This window comes from Carassius gibelio, chromosome B14 (assembly GCF_023724105.1).
Source record: "Carassius gibelio isolate Cgi1373 ecotype wild population from Czech Republic chromosome B14, carGib1.2-hapl.c, whole genome shotgun sequence".
Taxonomy (NCBI): domain Eukaryota; kingdom Metazoa; phylum Chordata; class Actinopteri; order Cypriniformes; family Cyprinidae; genus Carassius; species Carassius gibelio.
Genome location: NC_068409.1, coordinates 5002703 through 5029601, shown reverse-complemented (window position 1 = coordinate 5029601; position 26899 = coordinate 5002703). Strand labels below are relative to the sequence as shown.

Genomic DNA, 26899 nt, shown 5'->3' with positions numbered 1-26899 from the left:
TTACTTCTCTTCTCTTTACTGCTTAAGCTTTAACCCCTTATTCTTATGCCCACTGTATGCATGTGTCTGTATGTTAGACTAGTTTAAGTGTGTATGTAGTTAATAAAGTCTTAATTGTACACACTTGTGGTTGTTCATTGTTTGCTTATAAGAAAATCTCCTCTTCAAAGTCTCTTGGTGGCCGTGATGGTAACTGTGAGGACGAGTCATGGACTGGTTGTTCTGGGTTTAAGAGACGTGAAGGGAAATGTATCCAGCCCAAACATCAGTCACAGCTCAAAGCCAGCCGGTTTTGAAACGCTGTCTGTAAACAGCCTACACTATTTAAGATGCCCTGTTCAAGCCTTTCCATTAACTCCCCGTTCTTTACTGATGAAGACTTTGACGACACATTTTGAGAATAAGATGCATTTCTATTCAAAATTCAAGTTTTATGATGTTACCATATCCTCTTCAATAAATACAAAAATGCATTGGTAGTTAAACCATTCTCCACAGTTCTGAACATTAAAGAAAATACAAACTTTATTTATTTATTGCATTTTATTGTAGACAGAAAGGACAGGAATTTTAGAAGACCTACAGTGACATTAACCTTATTCCATCGATTTATTCAAACTAACAATAAAAATACCCACAGGTTTATACTTTGTCTACAAACTCTTCTTATTGGTTATGTAATTGCAAATAGAAAAAGCACACAGATGTAGACTTCTACTTTTATATGTAATGTGCATATATATGAGATGTAGTGCTAATAACAGAAATGCTGAATATATCTATTTTGCATAAAAGTCCATTAATGATCTTAACTAAGTGCCAAGTCACCTGAGTAATTGATATTGTTGATAGCATTTACCTAAATAATTTGTCATTGGAAAAAATATGGAAAGACTTTGTTAATAGAAAATAGGCCAAAATCTTCAAACATCAATAGTTGTGGCCCAGGTCTTCTTTATTCCCGTGCTCCTTCTCTACTTCTGTGAGCCGGGTTTGGAGTACTGGATGGTATCCAGGGCAGATCCGATGTCGAAATTCTTGGTGTGGAGCAGTCTGGTCAACCATCCACCCTCATCAGTGAAGCCCATGGAGAGCATCTGAGAAAGAGACTCCACCAGCCTGGGGTCTGCATCTGAGGGAGAGGACATTAACATTAGGATGCCTGACTTGAGATGAAGTGGACTGGAGTTGGTTACTGGGTGATGCACAGTACCTTGAGGAAGGTGTGGGTAGAGAGCTGCCTCGCGCAGACCAGTGGGACCCTCAGAGGCGCTTGTGCTGGAGTCAGTACTCAGTGGTGCTGGATGATCTGTCCCGTCCTGCTCCAACCTGAGGGACTGCAGCTCTCCTGTGGAAGGGTCTACCTCTTTAGAGCTGAGATGGGTCCATTCCTCATCACTGGCTTGGTCTTTCTGCCCCAAGGATAGAAGAAATGAACGTTAACCCAATGTAGCTTCTCAGCCTTTAATATTTAACTTTCTAACTTTTCCTTTTTTGTATACACATGGGATGTGCACCACGCTTTTAATAAAACAAATCTGTCCCCCACAAAATTTCGGGCAAGTGTGTTCACATAGAGGTTTTCAGTGATCAGTGTGAATAGATCTAGATTTAATTTCAAGGATGGTCTATGCATGATGTGGCATTTTATTCATACACAAAATTAGGAGATGTGAACATTACAGAGCTCTAAACACTCTCATGCAGAGTATGTTTCATTCATACTCAAAGCTAGAGGGCGCTCTCACGCAGAACGTCCAAAACGGACTCATACAAGTAATAACTTGAGACATGCAGGAAATCCCTAATACTGACAAAGGCATCCAGCTATTGCTGTAGCTAAACTAAATAAAAAGCGGAAAGACAATACATGAACACTATTGCAACAATATATGGCTTGTTTAATTTTTTTGATACGAGCTTCAAAGCCTCTGTGTCGAACGTCACATCACTACTACTTTGATATTGATTTACTTTTGTTCCTTCACTGATGCTCTCTTCATTGGCCTGACTTCCAGGACCAGATCCTCTGGAGAGAAGCCCTATAGAGCCACTCTCACTCCGAGCACTAGGTGGCCCACTGGAGGCAGGAGGAGTTGGTGTAACTTTGGTCCTCTTCCCTCATGCTCAACGTCGATGTCCACATCTATGCCTGGAAAGGAACGAGCAATTTTATTTTGAAGGGTTAGGTGACAGTCCAAACAAAGAAGTATCCGGATGGTGTGTTAGAAGCCAAAATCTTTGGGAAAGGCCAAAAGTATCAGTAATAAACCCAAAGAAAGGGAACTTACCAAGGGGGCTCAACATGGCCGCCACTCCCTCTCCAATGTTCTTTAGGTACTCCATATTGGCCTGGGAGGAGTCAGTAGCACCTGTGGATGATAACACTGTTCCTGTCAAGGACGTGCTGGATACAGCATTGTATCAAATTATTCTAAGATCGAATTTCATATGTCAACCAAACCAAAGTGGTCTATAAATGGGACATTAGCTGCATCTGAACTCTTAGGCACCAGACTTGTTTGTGCACAAGATACTACCCAATCCTTTAGTTGTTCACAAACTGACCAGCAATCACATCTTTAACTCAACTTTTTATTTTTAACTCGTTCACACAAGCCCTGTTGCGTTCCTCCTACTTGGCAGGCTGTAGCTATCGAATATTTTAGTAATCGAGTATTCTACCAAAAATTCCATCGATTAATCGAGTAATCGGATAAAATGTATTAAAGTGTAATATTAATTATGCAAGAGAAAATAAGACTCCTGGGTCTCTTAAAATAAACAACTAAGTTTCCTTTTTTAGAAAAAAAAAATATTTTTATTTTTTAAATGCATAGAATGCAATTCATACATCAAAAATAAACATTTAATTATTATTCATTGTTTCTTTGTCTGTACTTGTACTGTGAACAATGACAAGAAAGTTGACAGATAAATTAAGTGCATTTAAGTGCTATTCAGTTGGGGTTTTAAATAAAGCATTTTCTGAGATGCACATTAAACATTAAACACATAAAACATTAATTTAATTTATCTTTTAAATATTGAAAATTAAGTTAACTTTTTGGTAAACAAAGGGGATTTACTATTAAAAATAAAACATTAAAGAAATGTTGTGAGATTAAACCTTAAAAAAAAAAATATATATATATATATATATATATATATATATATATATATATATATATATTTTTTTTTTTTTTTTTTTTTTTTTTTTTTTTGTAGTAGTAGTAGGCTATGTACATTATGTCTTTAACTGGACTTTTATTTTGACGGGTTAATGTACCTTTACAGTTCTGTGTATGTGATGTGACGCTAGTTTTACTCAAATGCTCATGAAGAGACTCTCAGTGCAGTTCTGGAGATGTTGTTCATGTGTTCACGTCTTTATTTAGTGAGACAGCAGACGCTGAAATCACTGGAGCATTGCACGCTTCAGTGGGTGTTAATTAAGCAGGGATGTGATTTTTCCTGATTAATCCGGAATTCCGGATTTTCCGACCTGAAAATGTGACCTACGTGAATCTTGCAAAAAATCTGTAAAAAAAAAAAAAAAAGGGGGGGGTTGGCCGTCATCTCACAGGCGTCACCATGGTAACCCGGGACAGAACCACAGTCGCGGGATGCGCAACAAGGACTGTATCGTGACAAGAACATCTAAAAACCACCCTAAAAGAAAGCCTTGTCACCCCAGCTGCTACCCCAGTTGGCAGCAACGAGTTAAAAGTTATGGCCAATTGGAAAATTTATGAGCGCGAATCTCCAATGTCCGAGCAGCACGAGACTGATTAGTTTGGAAAAGTTTCTGAGCGCGCGAAGCGAGGGAGCACGGGGGAAAGAGGTAAAAAAATTATTATCTATCTATAAAGAAATTAAGCTATAATGAAAGCACAGTGCTAGCATAGTTGTAATGTTGACTTTGAAATGATAAATATCAGGTTGAAGAACGTTATTTCGCTAACGTTACAGTGGTGTAGTCTACTACGTTATTCCATACGTTTTGTGTGTGAACTTTCACACTTTCGTTCATAAATTCACCCGTCTGTGTTTGAAAAGCGACAAGGATTGAATCGCGGAATTCAGTCACATATAAGTTGCTTCATAAAGCAGAACGTCACGGAATTCTGCCATTTTTGAATGAATAAATCAAAAGTAGGGCTGTAAGTTACATTTAATCAAATCTCGATATGGACTAGTGTCTATGAATATTAAAGGTGTTGTTATACACGTCTCTGGGAATGAGCGCTCAATGTGTACTCTACTACACACACACACACACACACACACACACTGAAGCACGCGTGGTGTTTTCAGCTCTTCACTATACTGACACATGATGTAGGCTACACATGTGCACTCCAGCGCGCTATGAGAGGATTTCACCATTACATTTGATACAACTATCGTCATTCATTCGTATCGTATACACAGACAGAAACTGCAATGTCTTTACGACGACCTGTCAGAATAAAATCTCGGTATAACTTGAAGAATTTTAAACAGAAATATAGTACTATTGAACAGTAGAATATGCTATACTTCAAGTAGGCAGGCCTAATAGCTAATAATAATAATAGTTTATTAAAAAACACAGAAACTCTGTCTACAACCCACCACTACAAATATCTACAACCCACCAAAATAAAAATTTGGTCTAACTCAAAGAAATTATGTAAGAAATTACACAGTAAAATATTCTTAAAAAAGATCTACTAAAACGTGCTTTTAGTTTTCATAGATGTTTTAATATAAACTTGCCGAAACAATAACACCATTTTTTTTTTCCAAAAACAATTTCTAAAAGTACATTTGTATTTGTGCCTATTACACATCTTTCGTCATAATGCTCTCAATTACATGTCGATGCATACTGTATGCATTTGTGAGTGTGGTGGTGCTTATGGGGTAATGGTCAGGGACAGGGACACGATTGTTCTGTGTAAAGTAGGCTACAAAAGTTAATATTGCGTATACATATACTATTTTTCAGGAAACTGTGATAACTGTGACTAAATTCAGTATATATACATCTGCCATATGTTGCCACCCTTCAAAAATTCCTGCCCCCTTCTTGCCACCCCATCAATATTTTTCTAGATCCGCCCCTGCTTGCGTCTATATATAACCTATAAGTTACTAATTTGACTTTGTTGTCGATTGATTAGATGATCGATTTTGATTGATTTTCCTCTATGGCAGGATGTTTAAGCTGCATTTAACATTAACTTAGCAGCTAACATTACTTGTATTTGCTAGCACTAGCTATACGGATGCAAACAGCGCGCTTTTCGGCGCCCCCGCTTTTTTCACGTCAGTTTGGGTGACAAAGTCATCTGATGCCATTCCATAGCTTAATGTGAGGGACATAAGTCTATTTACATCATTAAAGTTTACAGAAACTCATTTTCCCTCCTCTGCGGCTGTCAAAAGATGCCATCATGCAGCAGCTGTGAGTGCCAGGCGCAAATTCCAAAAGAAACGTGTAGAGGCTCTAAAAAAGCTTGCTACAAAGGCTAAAGAGTCGTACAAAAATTGAGGCCTTCTTTTGACATGAAAATGTGCATGTTGCACATTTAGCTGTTAAAGTTGGGTAAAAATGCATCCACCAAATAATTTGTTATTTTTCATACTGTACAAAAAACTGTAAAAAATTTTTATGACTGGATTCCACGATTCCCTCAGCGTTTTCTGCATCGTGGAAATCATAGGGCCCTAGTTGTGGTATGCCAGCTCTATCGTGCAAAGGACACATGCCACGACGTTCTCTTCACGTTTGCCCGCGCACTCAAATCAAAACACTGCTGACTCCTTGCAGTATGAGATTTCGGATGCAGCGCCTGTCTCTCCTTCCGCTTTGTGGGTGACATAAACGTGTTGTCACATTAAAAAAAATCATTGTGAAAGAACCTGACGTGAGATTTAAAATAAATCAAAAGAGGCTTCGAGGCAGAGGAATTTGCCTCGATTATTTTTTGTACTCGAGTTACTCGAGGAATTGTTTCAGCCCTATATTAGACCGTTTGATTGATGGTGTCTCACCGTTCTCTGTCATGTTTTCAGAAGCATCCTGGTTCTGCTGGACTCCAGATGGGCCTGGCTGAGCCTGGTTCTGAGCATGGGCTGTGATCAGACAGGGGTGACCAGTGCTTTAAGTGGCCCAAAAGAGGTGCCGGTACTCTATTATAGCCTATATATATATATATATATATATATATATACACACACACACACACACACATATATATATACATAGTTTTTTTATTTTTTTATGACTCCCCTCATCCCCTGAGGTAACAACAACTATATTGAAGGGGTTTTATATACAGCAGTCAACAGACGACCTTATAAAAAATAATAAATCATTTTATTTGTTTGTGGATTTGCTTGAGGTAGAAAGAGCTACTGAGCATAAATATGTGCAAAAGGATTTTGAAAAAAATACCCTGATGATATTATATTATGATGATGATATTATGATATTAGACTTCGTAGCCTATCATAAAATATAATGAATTTCAAACATTAACTAAACACATTTTTATTCAAAGATCAACCGTCTGTCATTACTCTTTAGTCTGCCACAAGAAACAACAATATTAAAATCATGAACTCAAATGTCATTGTTAAAAAAAACGAAAAAAACAATGACTGTTGTAACAGTGCGTAAATCAGACCTTTCTGTAACGCTAACGCTAATGAGCTTAAACTTATTTTTTGTACACAGTGCCGCGAACTGTCAATCACTCCTGTACGCGTGCATCACTGTCCTCCTCGCAGCTGCAGCAACTTGCGCTCTCTTCATCAAGCTTTAAAACAAAAAGTGTAAAACTGAAGTGTGTATGGGTAAAGTAGTCTCTGCCCTCGGTGGGACGAATTAGGAAGCTTGCATTGTGAAGGGCGCCCTGAAAAGCGGCAGCGCAGGCAAAAGATTAAAACCTCTATTAAAACAGATGTCCAAATGAGCGTACCGGTACGCTACAAGCACGTTCTGGGCGCACGGAGAGGTGGCGGTACACTCAAGAGCTATATTTGGAAGTGGCGGTACTGAGTACCGGTGCGTACTGGCCCACTTAAAGCACTGGGGGTGACTGAGCTTTGACGGTAAATGCACTGAAATGGGAAGGGCCTATATTTGATGTATAATCTACAACACTGTTCCCGAGATCTGAGCTATATGTATATTGTCCACAGGAATCTCCTTTGATTCTACTATTGAGGATATAAAGACCTAAAGTCTGACAAAGGTGGGCTACCTCTTTCCTCTGCCTATTGATTCCAGTATCCTGGCTATTTCTGCTAGGTAGAGTACTGAAGAGATCTTGGGGTATATGTGTGAAACAATGTTTATCTCCTGAATTATCAACCAGTTCGAGCATTTAAATCTTCACATAATAAAATTTTCCCCAGAGTTTGATATTTAAAAAAAAGTGATCCATACTCAGAATTCGCGCTCTGCATTTAACCCATCCAAAGTGAACACACACACACAGAGCAGTGAACACACACACACTGTGAACACACACCCGGAGCAGTGGGCAGCCATTTATGCTGCGGCACCCAGGGAACAGTTGGGGGTTCGATGCCTTGCTCAAGGGCACCTAAGTCGTGGTATTGAAGGTGGAGAGAGAACTGTACATGCACTCCCCCCACCTACAATTCCTGCCGGCCTGAGACTAGAACTCATAACCCTTCGATTGCGAGTCTGACTCTCTAACCATTAGGCCACAACCTCTCCATATTGATTAATTTCTTCTTGTAAAGTGTGGAATACTTCATCATCGTACTACGGGGAATCTGATGGAGGAATATAAATTCCACAGATAAAAAAGGTCTTTATCTAGAATTCCAAAGATTTTATCCAATTTTAACGAAATGCGATTTTTGCCTTGCTGTACTGGTGATGTAAAAGGGGCAAGGTCATTTTTTATCCATATGACTAAACCTCCAGAATCTCTACCACGATGTACTGAGTTGAGTTTCCATGAGGGCATTGTGATTTCAGAGTAACTTGAAGGACAGACTTTTATGGGGAAGTCGTGGCCTAATGGTTAGAGGGTTGGACTCCCAATCGAAGGGTTGTGGGTTCTAGTGTCGGGCCGGACGGAATTGTGGGTGGGGGTAGTGCATGTACAGTTCTCTCTCCACCTTCAATACCACGACTTAGGTGTCCTTGAGCAAGGCATCGAACCCCCAACTGCTCCCCGGGCGCTGCAGCATAAATGGCTGCCCACTGCTCCGGGTGTGTGCTCACAGTGTGTGCTCACAGTGTGTGTGTGTGTGTGTGTGTGTGTGTGTGTGTGTGTGTGTGTGTGTGTGTGTGTGTGTGTGTGTGTGTTCACTGCTCTGTGTGTGTGCATTTCGGATGGGTTAAATGCAGAGCACAAATTCTGAGTATGGGTCACCATACTTGGCTGAATGTCACTTTCACTCACTTTCACAGAGTGGACACATCTGATCTACACCATGATTCTGTTAGGATTAGGATGTCAACATTTGTGATGCTATTTAAAAAATTATGTGTTTGTGCTTTTTAATCCAAATGTTTTAGAGCACAAACCCTGAATATAACCATAATAATATTCTCTCACGCTCTCTCTCTCTCTCTTTCTCTCATAATATATATTTATCTATATTTTAGCTTGAGTGCTGCTGGACCTGAAAAATCAAACATGAAAAATGTTTTAGCGCTCTATTATGCATCAACATCCATATCTTTGACACTGCAACATTATTTTTGAGTAAGTTGGAGACACATGTGATGTTGAGTCTTTTAGTTGAGTGAACATTAATTTTTTTATTATTTAAGTCTTGAGTCAACATTAAAGTTTTAGTGAATGCTCCATAATCAGGTGTATCTGTGAGCAGTTATGGTTGAATGCATTACAAAACATTTGTACAATTATGAATTCATTTTGGCAATTAATCACAAGAACTGCAAGAATATGCACACTTTAAATGAAATAAAATACATTAAGAATGTTTTCTCCCAACATAAAAATTTAAATCAGTTTTTAAATGAATTTGCTCAGTTCAGGTTGTTGATTAATAGCTTGAAACGTTTTGATTTACAATATTTTTCATAGGTAATGATCTTCCGTCCATGTGTTCTTTTATTGTTGCTTTTCTACTCTCACAGTGCTGGGGCCTGTTGCACAAAAGTAGGATAAGGGATTAAGCCAGGATATCTTGGTGATCCTGGCTCAATTGATCCCTAATCCGGTTGCACTAAAGCTGGATAGGGGGCAGGAGGATATGTTATGGTATAAATTACCATGGAGATTTATTCTGTGGAGCTAGCCTGCTCCAGACCAGGCTAAATTCCAGGATCTATTTAATCTCATCCCTAATGTCAGTCAGCAGTCGCCACAAATGGAAACCAATAGTTATTTCACTGCTCACTATACATTGTTATCACATATAACTAGACCCACTGTCATTATTTAAACGTTTGTGATCATTAATTTCAATCATTTTGGATAAATAATGATTTTTAGATGATTTTGCTATCATTAGATAATTTACAGTTTCCCATAGACTATAAATAAAATAATAGAATATTAGGGCCACAGAGGGAAAAAAAAAAAAGACAAGTCATAATATTGTAACCAGTTGTTTTAAAGGAGGACAGTTGTTAAAATGACAGATGTGGGGCATTTCGTGAAATTGTACTTCAGTATGGTTTCATAAACAAAGACATGCTGATGTGCCAGAATATGAAGTATCACATTGTCATAACTATCAAAACTGTAAAAAGAATATGTTGCTTTTCTGCAGAAAGAACCAGGCTCATAAATTTATGACTTTATCCTTTTTCCTCAGTGGGACCCTAGTACTCGGTCATATAAACAAATACACATTCCATATGAATATAAAAACACAATGTGTAACATTATGTTCCTTTATTGAATAAGGACAAAACAAAGCAGGTAAACTATCAGCTCCTTTCGAAACTGAAGTCACAGTGACTCTACAAGATGGAAAGCACAGAATCAAAGCATATTATACAAAATGATACATACACATTCAAAGGTCTGTATATAACACACCCTGCATGTCTGCACACTAAAATAAATGCAGGACAAATCCATACACATCAACTGAACAGACAAATGAATGGATGCAGTAGCCTCCCTGCAGCCTTGTATTACACACAGTATACCGCACAAACATCATAAGAGGCCAAATTCTTTAAAAAAACCAACCCAAAAAAAACCTATTTCCTCTGCCACAGCAGGACATTTTTTACCTAAATTGAAACCACACATACTAACTAAAATAATTCAACACATATTGGTCCCTCAGCAGCCGACCACTGTCGTCATCAGGGAAGATTGCCGGATTGTCCCAGTCCATGGCTGGTGGCACTCTGGGGGCTCTCTCCTTCCTCAGGCAGGACACATCGTGGAGGACAGCACAAGCCACAGTAATATCACATGCCCTAACAGGGTTGACCCTTAATTTGTGAAGGCAGTGAAAGCGTGCCCTCAGGAGGCCAAAGGTCATTTCAACTCTGGCCCTGGTCCTGGCATGGGCATGGTTGTAGGCCTGCTGTGCTTCCTGGGGGTCTGTGAAAGGTGTCAGGAGAAAAGGCTGGCAGCCATACCCCCTGTCTCCCAGCAATCCACCAGAGAATTCACCTGTCAACACAAAATCTCATCATTACTACCTCATGAACACAGTGATATTCTTGACACAGCCATGATGGTTATAAATAGGGGTTGTGTGGCTTACCTTGAGATAGGCACTGATAGATTTCAGAGGCCCGAAAGATTCTGGAGTCATGGACTGAGCCAGGCCATTTCGCCACAACATTGCTGATCACACAGTCAGCATTGCAGACCATCTGAAATCATAAGATGAGGAATATTACACCAATCAATGCACATCATTGGCAATGCAGAGTGTTCGTCAATGGACAATATCAAAAAGTTATGTTCACCTGAACATTAATGCTGTGAAAGGATTTCCTATTCACAAAATCGGCCTCATGGGCACCTGAGGGGGCTTTTATCCTTATGTGTGTGCAGTCCACTGCACCAATGACATTGGGGAAACCTGTCACACAAAGTAGTGAGTATCCTACTATGTGTTAACAGTTGTCCTGTAATTTGTAGATCCTCTTACCTGCAATCCTATAGAACTCCTCTTTCATGTCACAGAGTCTTCTGTGGCCAGGGAAGGAGATGAAGACATCTGCTAATGCTTTGATAGCCAGACACACACTCCTTATTGTGCGGCAAATTGTGGCCTTGTTCAGCTGTTCTGCATCCCCCACTGAGTACAGGAAGGCTCCACTAGCAAAAAAGCGCAAGGCCACACAAACCATTTGCTCCACACTCAGTGCATGGCTCCGTGCAGTGCGGTGCTTAATCCTGGGACCCAGTAGTCTGCATAGATACCTGATGCCATCTGCAGAAAACCTGTATCTTTCATATAGATGGTCATCAGGGAAGGCCAGTGGGTCCAACCGGTCCCTGAAGACCCTTTCTCGCCTGAAGGCTCTCCTCAGCACAAGTGCTTCTTCATCCACCACATCTCGCAAGAATGGGCATGCCATTGTCAGAGCAGAAAGGAACACACAATTTTGGGCCTTCATATAGGCTAGTGGCCACACCTGGTGCTGGGGGGGTGGGCAAAAGAGGCTGGTGCCTTATAACGATGACTTGGTTGTACTGATTGCTGTGAAAATAAAAAATACCTTAGAAAGATGCCACCGTCCTGTGTGCTCACAATTAGAGCTCATATGTCATGGCTCACTTGACTTTACGAGAATATACCTAATTTTTATTTTGAGCCGTATCATCTTCTTGGAACTGGGGGAGGAAAGAAAAATAATGATTAATACATTTGTGTTACAGTTAGCATACAGTGTACATTGAAGGCATATCTCACCTCCCTCTCAAGTTTTTTTATTTCAAGGTCCAGTTTCCTAATTGTCCTCTTTTTTATTTCGGACTCCAGTACAAGATTTTCTAGCTTTTTCTTCTTGTACTGAATGTCTATGTCTGCCAGTTCTATTTGGCGCCGGAGGTGGTTGCCTTACAACTTTCTGATAGCTTGTGAGCTCTGTGAACACAATACAATTAGCGCAGCTGGAATTTGGCAGGATGTGGTGTCCTTTTATTAATACGCACTATGTTGCCAGGCTGGTTTTCCCACTGTATAGCATCTGGGTCCTGTAAAAGAAATTCGATTCTTTGATTTTGATGAGGACTCCTCACCATTGTAGAGTAAATAGTACTTTCACAGTCTTAACATGATACCTCATGCCTTCTGGAATCCAGAGAGATGGTCTCCTCCTCATCATCGTCTCCATCATGTGCTGTTGCTGCTGCACTGGGGCTTTCACCCCATCACATTTAATCGGATTCATATTGAAGCTAGTAGACAAGACATGCCAGGCCTACAGTATGCCTTTGATGGAGTACTCACTGGATCAGCATCGTCTGGTGCTTGTGCTGGTGGCTCTAACAGGAACACAGTGCTGCCAGACACTGCAAGGCAATAGGTAAACCAAAGTCAGACAGTCCAAATTGATTCAATATGAATGTGGTTGTATTCCATGTAGAGATGGAAGGACATACCTTGAATGAAGCGGGTGGCATCTTGGGAGGAACCTATGCTCGTCTCTTTCCCCCCAGGGATCCCCTCTAAGACGGGCCTGCCTTTATTTAGCTCCAAGGCCATGTCCTCTGCTGGGGTAAGGTCAGCCTTTGGTGACCCACCACCCGTGCCTTGTCTGTGGGTATTCTTTTTCACTGCTAAAACAGTACAGACAATGTGTGAGCAGGCACCTTCTGGGTACAATATATGCTTGTGCTTTGTTAAATATTAGTCAGGGACCATACCATTCTGTAGAATGTTCTTGTATTTGATTTTGACCTGCTGCCATGTCCGTTTTGGCCCGTTCATGTTTAATCTACATCACACGCACACACACACATTCTTTATCACAAGAACATTTAATGGAGTCACACTGACAAAAATGACTTGGTATTTTTGTATTGTTTTCAGTAAAAATATATTTAAAAAAAAACAATAAAGATGTATTTTCTTGATTTTCTAAATGACCTAGCAAAATAAGTATAGGTTTAGACCAAAATATAAACTTCAAGTAAATGTGTGCTTAAAACAAGCAAAAAAATTAAATATCTGTCAATATAATAAGAAAAATTATCTTGAAATAAGTTTACTTTTTTCATAAACACTTACTTTTAGAAAAGTTCTCTTGTTTCACTGGCAGAGTTTTTTGCTTATTTTTCTAGGTTATTTTGCTCTAGAAAATATTTAAGATTTTTTTTTAGATATTTTTTTTTTTACTGAAAACAAGACAAAAATACTAAGTAAGAAAGACATTTTTGCAGTGCAGTGAGCAACCGACCTTGGGTCCTTTGAAAGGCGCTATATAAATTAAAGTGATTATTATTATAGCTCATCTATGTATTCAAGAAAATGTTATTTATATAGCACTTTTCACAATTGTTTCATTCTGTCAAAGCTGCTTTACATTAATAAAAGCAGGGGAAACAAGCAAAAAAAAAAAAACCGGTGGACAACATAATAAGCGGAGTACAACGGCTAATATTAAACCGTACTGAGCGTAGTAACGTAAAATAATAATGTAAGGCTTTAATAATAATATATCATAGCTTTATACAGTGTGATGGAGTTACGTTACACAATTTCACTCATATATGCAGTGCATTTCAATAAAAAATTTAACCGTTTCATAATTACAGTACAACTGCGTTTTTGGAGATGTGAATTAAATATTTGATTTGTAATTGTGATGTTTCAGCGGCGCGGTGAGTGTGTAATTGTGCACTACTTACGCATTCAGACGGTCTGCAATACTTTGCCACGCTTTTTCTCTTTGCTTTATCACTGTGGCGGTGTTGCCTTTCTTCTTAATTATATCTTTTACCTCCTCGTATGCCTCCATGAGGATTTGTGCTTCCGACGGGGGAAAGTACGCGGCTCTAGTTGCCAAGGTAAATCAGTTAATCTGTGATCTGTGGCGGGGTCTATTTGAGTGAGCCGTGAGCGCGCACCTATCCAGGATTGGTTTCACCTGGCTTAATGAATCCGTGTCTGCTCATCCTGGCTTGGTCTTTGTGCAACCAATTAAGCCTGGACGCACATGTTTTGGCTTTATTGAGCTCAGCTCAGTTATTTATCCCGGATGTCTTAATTCTACTTTTGTGCAACAGGCCCCTGATGTCAAGCCTCACAGTTGTTCTTGCTGATCAGTAAAGACCAAATGTAATGATCCGGGTTCCTCCTTTCTCTGTCCCCCTCTTGTGGTTATCCTGCACACTCTTTCTCTACACCATCACTTTAACTTCATTAGTCCCAGCTGTTCCCACTTACCCAATCCTTCCACCTGTTTCCCCTCTTCCCTGATTCCTCCTGCTATTTCTACCTCTGCTTTCATTAACCCCTTTGTCAGTTTATTCCTAGCGATCAATGCTGAAGACGCACATCTTACCTTCTGAATGAAGTTTGTCCTGTCCTGTCCTGTCCTGTCCTGTCCTGTCCTGTCCTGTCCTGTCCTGTCCTGTCCTGTCCTGTCCTGTCCTGTCCTGTCCTGTCCTGTCCTGTGCGTCTGGAAGTCATTCCCTTCACGCTCCCTACTGTGCTTTATCAACTAAGAAGCTGTGGTTCTGAATGGATGCGGTATCCAACCTATGGTACCCATGCTCTCTGCAGGCTACGCCTCTCGCCGTACCATCTGTCGGAATCTCCCACTGCACTTGGCTCAGCTTCCAGCTCATCCCGAATCCCAGTAACATGTTAATCAGCTACCTTTAGGTAAAGCTCAGGGTTTACGAGCGAAGATTTCTGTTTGATTGTTACCTCTGTCTCCACAGTGGATTTATGTTCTTTACCAGAGAGTCGTTTTGGTATCCAAAGCACACCGATGCACAGTTTCTGAGCACAATTGATCAATATTGGTGAATATAGGCTCAGCTGACAACTCAAGATAACTCAAATAGCTAAACTGTCATCGAATGAAACATACACTGAAAAGATTGTATTAAAAATCATAGTCAGAAATGTACTGTGAATGAAATCAATGCATGCTGGATCATTTTCTTACCAATGACTGAAAGAACAGCAGAATGATGGTAACATCACAGTAATTACTGCTCTTGTCTTTAACTGTGCCACTGTCAGAAATGTACTTGTTTAATTGTTTTGAAGTCACCATATACTGGTGATTGAAGATCCCATTTGTTTGGGGTCTTGGATCTTGTATATTCATGTTCAAACTTCTGATCTAGTCATGTCAGATGTGTGACAAATTAAAACATTTAATTTATGACTAGCTAGAATATGAAATTACTGTGAAAGTAATGCAATCATTAATATACTGTAATTTTACACATTGTAGTAGTTTGTAACACACACAGAGTGTCTTCGCCTGAAGTTCTGGAGATCTAGTGCAGAGTTTAACTCCTGTAATCAAACAGTTATAATAATCTCCTCTAGACGTTCAGCTTTACTGAATATTACAAACAGGTGTGTTGTTGAGAGGTTTAATATTCTTGTTAGTTTTTTTTTTTTTTTTTTTACCTTAATATATAATTTAATATTCAAATATGTGTTTAATATCCATTAGTTTCCCTAAAACAGAATATCAAATATTGAATCATAAAATGAAAAACGATGAATACAACTAATTATTGTACCTTAATTGATCTATAAAAGCAGAAAGAGATTTAACTGTGATTTTCTGTTGTTACGATCAGTTTAACTGGTAAGATCCTCAGAGGAGAAGTTGTGCAGCGATTATATAAGAAAGGAAAGACCGTCTCTGTGAAGGTTGTTGTGAATGAGCAGAGACAGATGTTAGTTTGAGGATCAGAGAAGGACACCTTTCCTCTGTCACAGTCCAGCTGAACTCTCACACGCTGAGGCTTCTCTTTAACTGTGAAGCCAGTCAAGGGTTGATCTGGGGATTGTGAGCAGTATTTACTCTTCATGTACCGCACAAGCCAGACATTAGAGTTAAAGAAAACCTCTCCCTTCCTTTGGTTTGATGCTGTGGTTATTCCAACAACCCAGTATGTATTGTCTCCAACCTCCACATCCCAGCAGTGTGTCCCTGAGTTAAAGCCCTCCGATCCCAGAACACATGCATACCTCTCAATCCTCTCTGGATTATCAGGAAGATTTTGATATAAATCACTGTACGATACACTGGTCAAATCAGAAGAGAGAGTGAGCAGAGGATGTGCTGTGTTTGGATCTAGAGTCAATGGAGCTGCAAAGAGAATGAAATCAGATTAGATGATGAAATATGATGGGATTAGAAATAAAAACCTATTTCCATAAACACCTTGAGGAACAGACTGTGTTTTGTAGTCATTATGAGTTTGCAGTATGATCCTATGATCTTATGAAATACAGTTCAAATTCACCACAAATTTCATAGTACTTACAGTGATTATTAGATGTATTTCTATCAAATGTGAATCAGTCTGTCTTTGTTTCTATCTGCAGTATTTAATCGTCTGTACTGGTGTCAGATAGAGACTCACTGTGTTGGAGAGTTTCCTGCATCTTGCTCCAGACTCTGAAGCGCAGGTTACTCAAGTAATGTGGCACATGAATCAAAGCTCCAGAACTCATCTGAGGATCCGGCTGTGATGAGATCCGGACTCTGGAAGAACATTCAGGATCAGAACTGCACTGGACTTGAGTTCAGATCCACTGAGAGAAGAAACTTACCTTTCCATCGTGATGCTGAAGTTCTGGAAAACACAGAGTTTGAAAGACATTTTAATATCTCATCAAACACTTATAACAGGTTTCCTTCCCTACAGAATTTGATCATTGATTGAGTAAATGATTGTTGTTTTGTGTTCAGTGGTCACCTTCAGAAAGCAGGCATCGCTGTCCTTCATCATCTCCTCCGTGTCTGTGATTGTGTGTGAAAGAGCAGAGATGTGTCTGTTCATCTCCTCCAGCTTCTCCTTCATCATCTGCTGCTTCTGCTCCTCTTCCTCCCTCAGTGCAGTGATTGTAGCTTCTTCTTCATCTCTGAGAAACTGATGAAGCTTCTCAAACTCCTCTTTAATCTGACGCTCGGTGTGCTCCGCTTGAGACTGAAATCACATCACATTCACTTCAGTCAGCTCTGCATTATCACTCACTCCACTAATGTCCATCACAAACTCTGTGAATGTTTGAGTCTTTACTCAATATCCTCACCTTGATGTGTTGAACGGTTTTCTCACACTCTGCTTTCTTTTTTTCTGCATGTTTGAGCTTGTTTTGTAAAGATGTCAGCGCTGTGTTCACTTCGTCCTACAAGTTAAGATGGAAATCTGTGAAACTTAAGTAGCTAATAACTAAGAACTTGTAAAGGATAAATATATTCAAATATTACTAGCAAAGCACTGTGGTTAGCATGTGAAATGAAAGTCATTTTCTGCTCATACCTTGTGAGATGAGATCACTTCTCCGATGGGTCTGATTGTGTGACTGACATGTTTCTCTGAGTCTCTACACACTACACACACCGGCTGTTTGTCCTCCAGACAGAAGAGTTTGAGTTTCTCACTGTGTAAACTGCAGATCTCCTCAGATCCTGATGAGCGCCTCTCGTTCCTCTCCTTTCTCAGTGAATCACACAAGTTTTTTAATGCTAGATTACGTGGAGGCAGGTCTTTTGAGGATCTTCTTCTGCAGACGGGACACTCCTGAGTTTTCTTGGTTCTCCAGAACTGTTGAAGACACTCTTTACAGAAACTGTGACTACAGGACAGAAGAACAGGATCCTTGAAGATTTCACAGCACACGGGACAAGAAAGCTCTTCCACAGATTTGGGATCCATTTTCTGTTCTTGTCAAAGCTGCAATGATCTACAATTTACTTTCACTTTCTCACGTTCTGAAAAGTAAATTATAATTACAATCAAAATCAAACCTTTTATGGTCAACACACTTCTCTAAAATCTTCATTTACAGTGTCCTCCACTGATCTCCAAAACACGGACTCTTTAGCTTTCGGTGTGAAATGGCAGAAATCATAAGAGACTAGTCACTTCCTGGTGGGGTAAAGGTTGAAGGTAAAGAAGGGTGGAGTTTCTGATGTTTTCTGAGTTTCTGAACAGAGACTGAAAGTACAGTTGAACTTTATTTGTGCTTTCATCTACTGGACTCAACAAACTGAAAATCAAACTACCTGCTGAAAAAACAACCAAACAATAGAAACCTTAACAGAATTTGTAATAATTTTAGTTTTACTGGTTATAATGCCAGTTGAATTGGTTTTTACTGATACTGTACTGGTGTCTGTTGGTCTCTACTGGTAATTAGTCTCCTTCGGTTGGTGTCTTGATAAAACCACTAAATCCTAATTGAATATATCCCAAAACACTACAGAAAACCATTTTTAATCGTTTTAATGATTAAAAGTTGATGGTTTGTACTGTTTGTAATGCTAATTGTTGTGGAAACTATTAGAATTTCTGTGATGATTTCTATAGTTTTTTTAACGGCAGAAAAGGGATATACCCTGCCTGTAACAGCACAATAAATAATAATAATAATATAGATAAACAACAGGGTTTTTTCAGCGCATTTTAAGAACCTTTTTATAAATGTTATCATAATTTAACATAAAAAATGTTAAATGGACAAATGTATTGTTTGATGCAGTTCCTCCTTATGGGTTTTATGGCAGAATGCATCCATTTCTTTTATTTGACTTAATTTTGAGAGTGGCGTGGTGTGTAATGGCAATAATTTGCTTCTCTCTCTCTCTCTCTCTCTATATATATATATATATAGTACAGACCAAAAGTTTGGACACACCTTCTCATTCAAAGAGTTTTCTTTATTTTCATGACTATGAAAATTGTAGATCAACTAGTTACTTGTTTTCCATCAGGTTAAGTTAAATTAAATTAAATGTGGAGGATGTTGTGAAAAGATGATTGACAGGTCAGTTTACAGTGACAGGGTGCGTTTAACAGGTGCGACAGAGCGCTCCTTTAAAGACACAACTGTGTTAAGTGATAGTATGTCCCAAAGCTTGCCTACTCTTCTACTACACACTCAGAAGTGTGTACTTCAGGCAGACTGAGACGCAGGGACGGTGTCCTCTAGAGGGCGCTGTGGGCGAAAGGAAGAACTAACGTAGAAGAAGAGGACTGTGCGCAGAGGCGGGAAACAATAGTGAAAATGTTGAAATGCATTTACTTTTATTCTCTTATTTTAGACATTAAAAATACCCAACATGGTTCAAAAGTTTCATGTACTGAGATGTTTTCCCTGTCAAACATTTCAAGTACAGCAGGTAACTGTTTCTCATGTCTCTTTTAGTTCAGAATTAAACTTTTTTTTCTGATTTCTCTCTTGTAACGTTAGCTGCTAAATCACAGACGATTGACATAAATCACAGCTCTTAGTAAGTTAATTCACTTAACATTACTTAAAACTGTCTAAATTTTAGATTTGGATGGACGATTAATCTATTTAAATTCATCTTCATTTTGTTGAACCGAGATCTTTTGGCTTAAACTTTTTCAGTTGATGCTTGAACAGAATTTCAGTAAATGTTGTTTGTGTCACATCCCATCTAATTTTCCCAATAAGCTTTTGAAACAACTGTGAGGTAATATCCAAATGAACGTCGAATTGAATCAAATGCTTCTGAATCGGAGTCAAACCAAATCTCTTTTTCTCCTCCAGGTGAAGAAGAGTAAGAAATGGAGCTGTGGCGAGAAGCAGTCACTGATGAAGGTCAATCTGAATCAAGCTAAATTTGTCATGACACCCGTCCTCCAATGATGACAACTTACCAATTCCTTTGCCAAATTAAGCAACTTTTTAGACTACCTTGGCAACTTTTTCTTCCAGAAACTCCTAACAACAAATTTAGCTATTTTTACAATTTATTTGGCAACTTATAAGTGATAAGTGACTCAAATGATAAAAAGGAACATTTACTGCTTAACACCAAAAGATAAAAACATAGTCGTCTAGTAGTACACATATCACGTGAATTAAGTTAGCTGCTATTTGCAATTGTTTAGTTTAATAATAATAGTGATTTTTGTAAATGAATACATTCATGACACTTTGTTAGTAGCTTGTTCTTGTGATTGTTGATTGTTTGGTGCACTGTAAGAAAAATGGTACTAGTAATTTTCCAGGACTTTATCTGTTGTCCATTATCTGCTGTAACACAAAAACACAAAATACAGTGTGTAACCTGAACCTGGAGTAAATACACTGACCAAACAGCTGAGGGTCCAGATGGACATGAAGAAGAGGAAGAAGATGAGAAAGTTTCTACAGAAAGACACTGATTCAGAAACCAATGAACCAGGTACTTTGTCAAGAAAAGCATTTAATCTGTTAATGAGACAAAATACTATGGCTGTTAAAGATCAACTTAAGACTTCAGATTACATCAGGACTCTCTTTCAGACAGACAAGACGTGCAAGTGTCAAACTCAGTCTTAATTTTTAAAATAAGTTTAATTTGCATCTTTTTACAAAGGTGTGTTTGAACTAAGAAACCGATGTTTGCTTCAGGCTGTAGATCTACTGAATATCAAATTGTACCATTACATAGCTTCATGTCTTTACTTCTCTTCTCTTTACTGCTTAAGCTTTAACCCCTTATTCTTATGCCCACTGTATGCATGTGTCTGTATGTTAGACTAGTTTAAGTGTGTATGTAGTTAATAAAGTCTTAATTGTACACACTTGAGGTTGTTCATTGTTTGCTCATATGTAACATCATTTTAAAGGAAAAGGAAGAAAATCTCCTCTTCAAAGTCTCTTGGTGGCCGTGATGGACGATGAGTCATGGACTGGTTGTTCTGGGTTTAAGAGACAGATGGGTCAGGTAAGCCACACAGTGCACTTTGACACATCTGTAACAGTCACGTGCTAAGATACTGCAAAATGCCCTGTTTCCTCACAGTTGTCCCTGATCAGCAGGACGAGGAAGAGTATGACTATGAAGCTCATGATTCCTCTAATCACAGTGATAACACAGCAGTGGCTTGTTTCACAGAAGCACTTACAGACACAGGTGTGGATTCTGAAAAGAGGCAGAAGTCTGTTGGTGATATTTGTGTGAAGGGAAATATATCCAGTCCAAACATCAGTCACAGCTCAAAGCCAGCCGGTTTTGAAACGCTCTCTGTAAACAGCCTACACTATTTAAGATGCCCTGTTCAAGCCTTTCCATTAACTCCCCGTTCTTTACTGATGAAGACTTTGACGACACATTTTGAGAATAAGTTCCATTATTCTATTCAAAATTAAAGTTTTATGATGTTACCATATCCTCTTCAATACAAAAATGCATTGGTAGTTAAACCATTCTTCACAGTTTTGCAAATTTAAGAAAATACAAGAGTTTTTTTTTTGCATTTTATTGTAGACAGAAAGGACAGGAATTTTAGAAGACCTACAGTGACATTAACCTTATTCCATCGATTTATTCAAACTAACAATAAAAATACCCCCAGGTTTATACTTTGTCTACAAACTCTTCTTATTGGTTATGTAAATGCAAATAGAAAAAGCACACAGATGTAGACTTCTACTTTTATATGTAATATGCATATATATGAGATGTAGTGCTAATAACAGAAATGCTGAATATATCTATTTTGCATAAAAGTCCATTAATGATCTTAACTAAGTGCCAAGTCACCTGAGTAATTGATATTGTTGATAGCATTTACCTAAATAATTTGTCATTGGAAAAAATATGGAAAGACTTTGTTAATAGAAAATAGGCCAAAATCTTCAAACATCAATAGTTGTGGCCCAGGTCTTCTTCATTCCCGTGCTCCTTCTCTACTTCTGTGAGCCGGGTTTGGAGTACTGGATGGTATCCAGGGCAGATCCGATGTCGAAATTCTTGGTGTGGAGCAGTCTGGTCAACCATCCACCCTCATCAGTGAAGCCCATGGAGAGCATCTGAGAAAGAGACTCCACCAGCCTGGGGTCTGCATCTGAGGGAGAGGACATTAACATTAGGATGCCTGACTTGAGATGAAGTGGACTGGAGTTGGTTACTGGGTGATGCACGTACCTTGAGGAAGGTGTGGGTAGAGAGCTGCCTCGCGCAGACCAGTGGGACCCTCAGAGGCGCTTGTGCTGGAGTCAGTACTCAGTGGTGCTGGATGATCTGTCCCGTCCTGTTCCAACCTGAGGGACTGCAGCTCTCCTGTGGAGGGGTCTACCTCTTTAGAGCTGAGATGAGTCCATTCCTCATCACTGCCTTGGTCTTTCTGCCCCAAGGATCGAAGAAATGAACGTTAACCAAATGTAGCTTCTCAGCCTTTAATATCTAACTTATGAACTTTGCCTTTTTTGGTTCTGAAAACTCGAGATGTCACAATCCTGTTTACTATCAGAGAGGGGCGTAGGATACACATGGGATGTGCCCCACACTTTTAATAAAACAAATCTGTCCCCCGCACTATTTCGGGCAAGTGTGTTCACGAAGAGGTTTTTAGTGATCAGTGTGAATATATCTAGATTTAATTTCAAAGATTGTCTCTGCATGACGTGGCATTTTTTTCATACCCAAAATTAGGATATGTGAACATTACAGAGCTCTAAACACTCTCATGCAGAGTATGTTTCATTCATACTCAAAGCTAGAGGGCGCTCTCACGCAGAACGTCCAAAACGGACTAACTTGAGACATGCAGGAAATCCCTAATACTGACAAAGGCATCCAGCTATTGCTATAGCTAAACTGAATAAAATGCAGAAAGACAATACATGAACACTTTTGCAACAATATATGGCTTGTTTAATTTTTTTGATACGAGCTTCAAAGCCTCTGTGTCGAACGTCACATCACTACTACTTTGATATTGATTTACTTTTGTTCCTTCACTGATGCTCTCTTCATTGGCCTGACTTCCAGGACCAGACCCTCTGGAGAGAAGCCCTATAGAGCCACTCTCACTCCGAGCACTAGGTGGCCCACTGGAGGCAGGAGGAGTTGGTGTAACTTTGGTCCGCTTCCCCTCATGCTCAACGTCGATGTCCACATCTATGCCTGGAAAGGAACGAGCAATTTTATTTTGAAGGGTTAGATAACAGTCCAAACAAAGAAGTATCCGGATGGTGTGTTAGAAGCCAAATCTTTGGGAAAGGCCAAAAGTATCAGTAATAAACCCAAAGAAAGGGAACTTACCAAGGGGGCTCAACATGGCCGCCACTCCCTCTCCAATGTTCTTTAGGTACTCCATATTGGCCTGGGAGGAGTCAGTAGCACCTGTGGAAGATAACACTGTTCCTGTCAGGGACGTGCTGGTCTACAGCATTGTATCAAATTATTCTAAGATCAAATTTCATATGTCAACCAAACCAAATTGGTCTATAAATAACTCATAATTCATAGTAACTCTATAATAACTCATTCACACAAGCCCAGTTGCCCTCCTCCCACTTGGCAGGTGTCTCACCGTTCTCTCTCATGTTTTCAGAAGCATCCTGGTTCTGCTGGACTCCTGATGGGCCTGGCTGAGCCTGGTTCTGAGCATGGGCCTGAGCTTGAGCCTGAGCCTGGGTATTTGCCCACATGCAGTGTCTCATCTTACGCCAAAACTTCCCACGAGGGAACCACTGCACACAAAAGATTAACTTGAATCAGTATGTTCAGATCATTTTGAAACCAAAATATATTGTACATAGTACAACACACACAGACACGAAAGCAGTGAAACAGGCATTCACCTCAAACATGTTGGCCATGGGGTGAAAGAGGGGCAGGAGAGGATGCTCCTTGTGGAGGCCTTTGCCCTGGCAGGAGGAGCACAAGTCATAATCGGGGCAAACGGTGCACTTGAAACGTGTTCCAACCACCGGCCCATCGCACCCATCACAGGTCACCCCTGGGTGTGGCATTTGAGGGAAATGGGGAGGAGGTCCCATGTGAGGTGCTCCTGGGGGACCCATTGGAGGTGGACCCATAGGATTAGGTCCTGGGGGGCTGAAGTGAGGGGCTCCATGAGGCGGGGGGAATGAGAACCCAGGGACCCCATGAGGTGAGGGATCACGTTTGTGCTCCTTTCTTTCTGAAAAGGGAAGAAATGCAAGTATTGCTGTTATTGGAGATGTTTGTGTGCACCGGAGACATGTCAAAGACAAGGGTGTATATAGTATTATCAATAGGGATGTAATGATTGGCTGCGAGCTGCCTGAAAATCGATTCAAATCGGCTGAGATGCTAAACAAATCATGATTCAATTAGGGCAAGGAGTTTATATGTGATGCAATCTAGGAAAACCCAACACATGGTGAAACTAACTTTTTTTTAGGTTTTGATGCCATATGAAAGCTGAGTTCAAGCCCTTTCCAAAACTGGTTTCATTTTGTCTCTTGAACATAACAAAAGTTATGGATGATTGCAGACAGTGATGGGAGTAACGCATTACAAAAGTAATGCATTACAGTAACATATTACTTTTTGCTGTAACGCAGTAGTGTAAGGCATTACTAATCAATTTTCAGTAATATTTTACTCGGTACATGTTCAGTAATATTTGCGTTACAATGCACTTTTAGCCCAAAATTAAATTTTTCAAAGAAAAGAGGAAAAAGAAAAAAACTAAAGACCGCAAGACATTAACTAATCGAAATATGAAGCAAATAAGTCATATTTCCTGTTCATGGTCAGTCAATAGCTGCTTGTGGTGTTTGTTTTGCATTTAAATAATTTCTGCGTTTTATTTCTTTCCTAGTAGTTTCAGTTCAAAGCAGCTCGCGCTCGCCGCGTTAGAAGCTCTGACAGAAAGGCTGTGTGTGAGGCTGACAGAGACCGAGAGACGTGTTTGAGAGGTGCTATTTTCCTTAATGCATAACTTACATTGCACCGGTATATTCTCCATCAGTAAATGTTAAAAAACCAATGGAAATATTTCCATTTTGCTGTCAGAAGGGCATGAGCTTTTGCTTCAGCGATTCTCCGCTAGTCGCTAGTAAACTTTACACGGTTGGTTCTGCTGAAAGTAACTAAAAAGTAATACAGAGGTAATGTAACGCATTACAATTCTGAGACAGTAATATTGTAATGTAGGGAATTACTTTTAAATGACAGTAACAAGTAATATATAGCCTAATGTATTACAGTTTGGAAGTAACTTGCACAACACTGATTGCAGATCACATTAAATATGAATTTATGTCTGAGCGGAATTTACTGTCTTTAGGAAAGTTTAGATGGTATTTTTTCTTTTCATCTTGCCTCTGTATAATGCACATTAAAGTTCATATGTGCAGCGCTGCTTTGTTTACGAAACGCTTTAAGCGCCACCTGCTGGCAGAGAGTGCATCTGCATCTCGTTCAGCTCGTCTGTTGTTTGTTTCATAATTTCACAAAACTGAAGTCAAACCATTGTTTTTAATCTAATTTAGATTAAAAACTGCTCATGTTGCATGTATGCAGCATCTTTGTTTGGATCATGATTAAAATGCAGTGTTGCCTATTTTGTTTATATGAAGATATTTCTTTTAGATTGTGCTATTAATATATTATTATAGTGTTACATTTCAATTCCACAAAGTAGTAGTTCCACATGTAGAATTTTGTCCAAGCAATAATGTATTGACACATTTAATTTAGAATTTGTCTTAAATATAATTTACAAAGATTATGCAGTTTTATGAAAGCCTACGGTAGGTTAGTTCAAGCCAAATTGAGTAACCCCATGACACTTGCTTCCTTTTTGCTTCATGGCTACACTACTTGATTATTCAGGCATTACATTTTTGTTCAATTAAATACTGTACAAACATTTTCAGAAGGGAATTTTAAATATCTAAATAGATCTGAGCCTTGTGGTTGATCCTGAGGTGTGCCGAGCCTTTGCCTTTTCTTGTTTCTGTCTCCAGTGGAGGGCAGTAGTTTCTACCATGTCTAACAAGTTTTCTATTTTTTTTTATCAAATATGAATTTGAATTTGTTGTGTACTGTTTGTTTTCTGTCTAAAAAGCACATGACAAACTCGTGCCCTCGTGTATTGGATGGAAGATATATTAAAGATGATGAATTCTTGTGTTGAATTAAATTTGGAGCACAACTATGTAAACATGTAAACATTAAAATAACCCAAAACCCCTTGGTTTTGCTCATAAGTAGTATCTGTGTAATTACTCACGCTTGATGTTAACACGGAAAGTGCCATCCTTCACAAGAGCCAGCCCCATCATGAGCTCATCGTCAGAGGAGAAGGCAATCAGGTCACCATCTTCATCTGGAGACAAAGTCCAGGAAAACACAGGAGGGCATTTAGCTGCTTGATATTACAGTCCTTATATCTTAGTTAAATTATTGTTTGTAGATTCTGCTGCTGTCCTTCTCTTCATTGTAATTTAATAGCACGGTGATCATATAACTTTATATTGATGTGTATCAATGCTCAAAGTAACAGTAACGTTAGTGTCAATATTGTATTTCATTTCAGAAAGAGGTTTATTTTCCTAAACGTGCCAAAGTTGTATGTCTAATGTCTCTTTGCTTAATATCATTAAAACCTCTGGTAGATAAATTAAACACTAATTGTATAGTGTTAACAATAAGAAACGACAATTATTAAATTAAAAACTGACGTACCTTTATAGTACATTTGAAAGGGCGCAGTCCTAAGCCCGACGAAAACATCGAGCACTTTTCTCTTCAGATACTCATAACTTGTTGAGACGTCCTGATCCACGGCGAAGCGGCGGATCTCCTTGTTGCAGTCGTCCTTACCGATAAGGTAAGCTTTCACGGTCATCGACATTGTGGCGAGAAAGAGCGTCTCGATGCGAACCTCTGAATGTGTTGCGCAGCAGAAAATGCGTTTGTTGAACACGGAACTCTGCGCTGTCTGAGTGAGAATGCGTGTCCTTCCTCAGA

At 39.3% G+C, this 26899-nt stretch overlaps 3 protein-coding genes across 8 annotated transcripts in view; 1 reads left to right on the top strand and 2 right to left on the bottom strand.

The window, feature by feature from the left end:
* The window catches only part of LOC127971598 (nuclear factor 7, brain-like), a 22953-nt gene extending 4857 nt beyond the window's left edge, over positions 1–18096 (bottom strand). Inside the window, exons 1-15 of one of the 5 annotated variants that reach the window (XR_008156877.1) lie at positions 17451–18084; positions 17221–17316; positions 16884–17114; positions 16738–16760; positions 16548–16669; positions 12852–16270; positions 12588–12764; positions 12267–12497; positions 12138–12179; positions 11896–12069; positions 11781–11816; positions 11128–11682; positions 10943–11058; positions 10735–10846; positions 9867–10640 (exon numbers count right to left, since the gene is read on the bottom strand). Coding sequence is in view for 3 of the 5 variants with exons in the window: in XM_052574720.1 (XP_052430680.1) it covers positions 16026–16270; positions 16548–16669; positions 16738–16760; positions 16884–17114; positions 17221–17316; positions 17451–17846 (1113 nt within the window). In the remaining 2 variants the exon portion in view is untranslated. Of the gene's footprint in view, positions 1–9866; positions 10641–10734; positions 10847–10942; positions 11059–11127; positions 11683–11780; positions 11817–11895; positions 12070–12137; positions 12180–12266; positions 12498–12587; positions 12765–12851; positions 16271–16547; positions 16670–16737; positions 16761–16883; positions 17115–17220; positions 17317–17450 lie in introns of those variants that run through there. The other 4 variants (XM_052574720.1, XM_052574719.1, XM_052574718.1 and 1 more) reach the window with 4 other exon arrangements.
* On the bottom strand, positions 525–26899 carry LOC127971599 (sequestosome-1). Of its 2 annotated transcripts, XR_008156878.1 has the most exons (9): positions 26615–26899; positions 26160–26255; positions 23737–24077; positions 23466–23625; positions 23195–23275; positions 22878–23056; positions 22076–22274; positions 21459–21995; positions 525–595 (listed from the first exon to the last, which is right to left on the bottom strand). XR_008156878.1 is itself a non-coding variant. In XM_052574721.1 (8 exons), the coding sequence occupies exons 1-8, from the start codon at positions 26781–26783 to the stop codon at positions 21838–21840; spliced, it is 1383 nt and encodes a 460-aa protein (XP_052430681.1). In that variant the 5' UTR covers positions 26784–26899; the 3' UTR covers positions 21392–21837. The 2 variants fall into 2 exon arrangements, 1 of the variants encoding a protein (XP_052430681.1); XM_052574721.1 differs by lacking the exon at positions 525–595 and having other exon boundaries at positions 21392–21995.
* Positions 19181–21274, top strand: LOC127971263 (MRN complex-interacting protein-like). Its single transcript, XM_052574158.1, is given in 7 exon segments — positions 19181–19312; positions 19708–19758; positions 19982–19992; positions 20243–20347; positions 20803–20867; positions 20951–21061; positions 21163–21274. Coding segments are annotated over 7 exon segments (507 nt in total). The 5' UTR covers positions 19181–19252; the 3' UTR covers positions 21267–21274.

What these genes read in the sequence shown, in the direction of transcription:
- LOC127971599 (XM_052574721.1), bottom strand. Translation starts at nt 26,783, where the DNA reads ATGTCGATGACCGTGAAAGCTTACCTTATCGGTAAGGACGACTGCAAC. An exon ending in TGAAAACATGAGAGAGAACG is followed by an intron (nt 23,276 to 23,465) that starts GTGAGACACCTG and finishes TATCTTCCACAG; the next exon opens with GTGCTACTGACTCCTCCCAG. An exon ending in CTACCCACACCTTCCTCAAG is followed by an intron (nt 21,996 to 22,075) that starts GTACGTGCATCA and finishes CCTCTCCCTCAG; the next exon opens with ATGCAGACCCCAGGCTGGTG.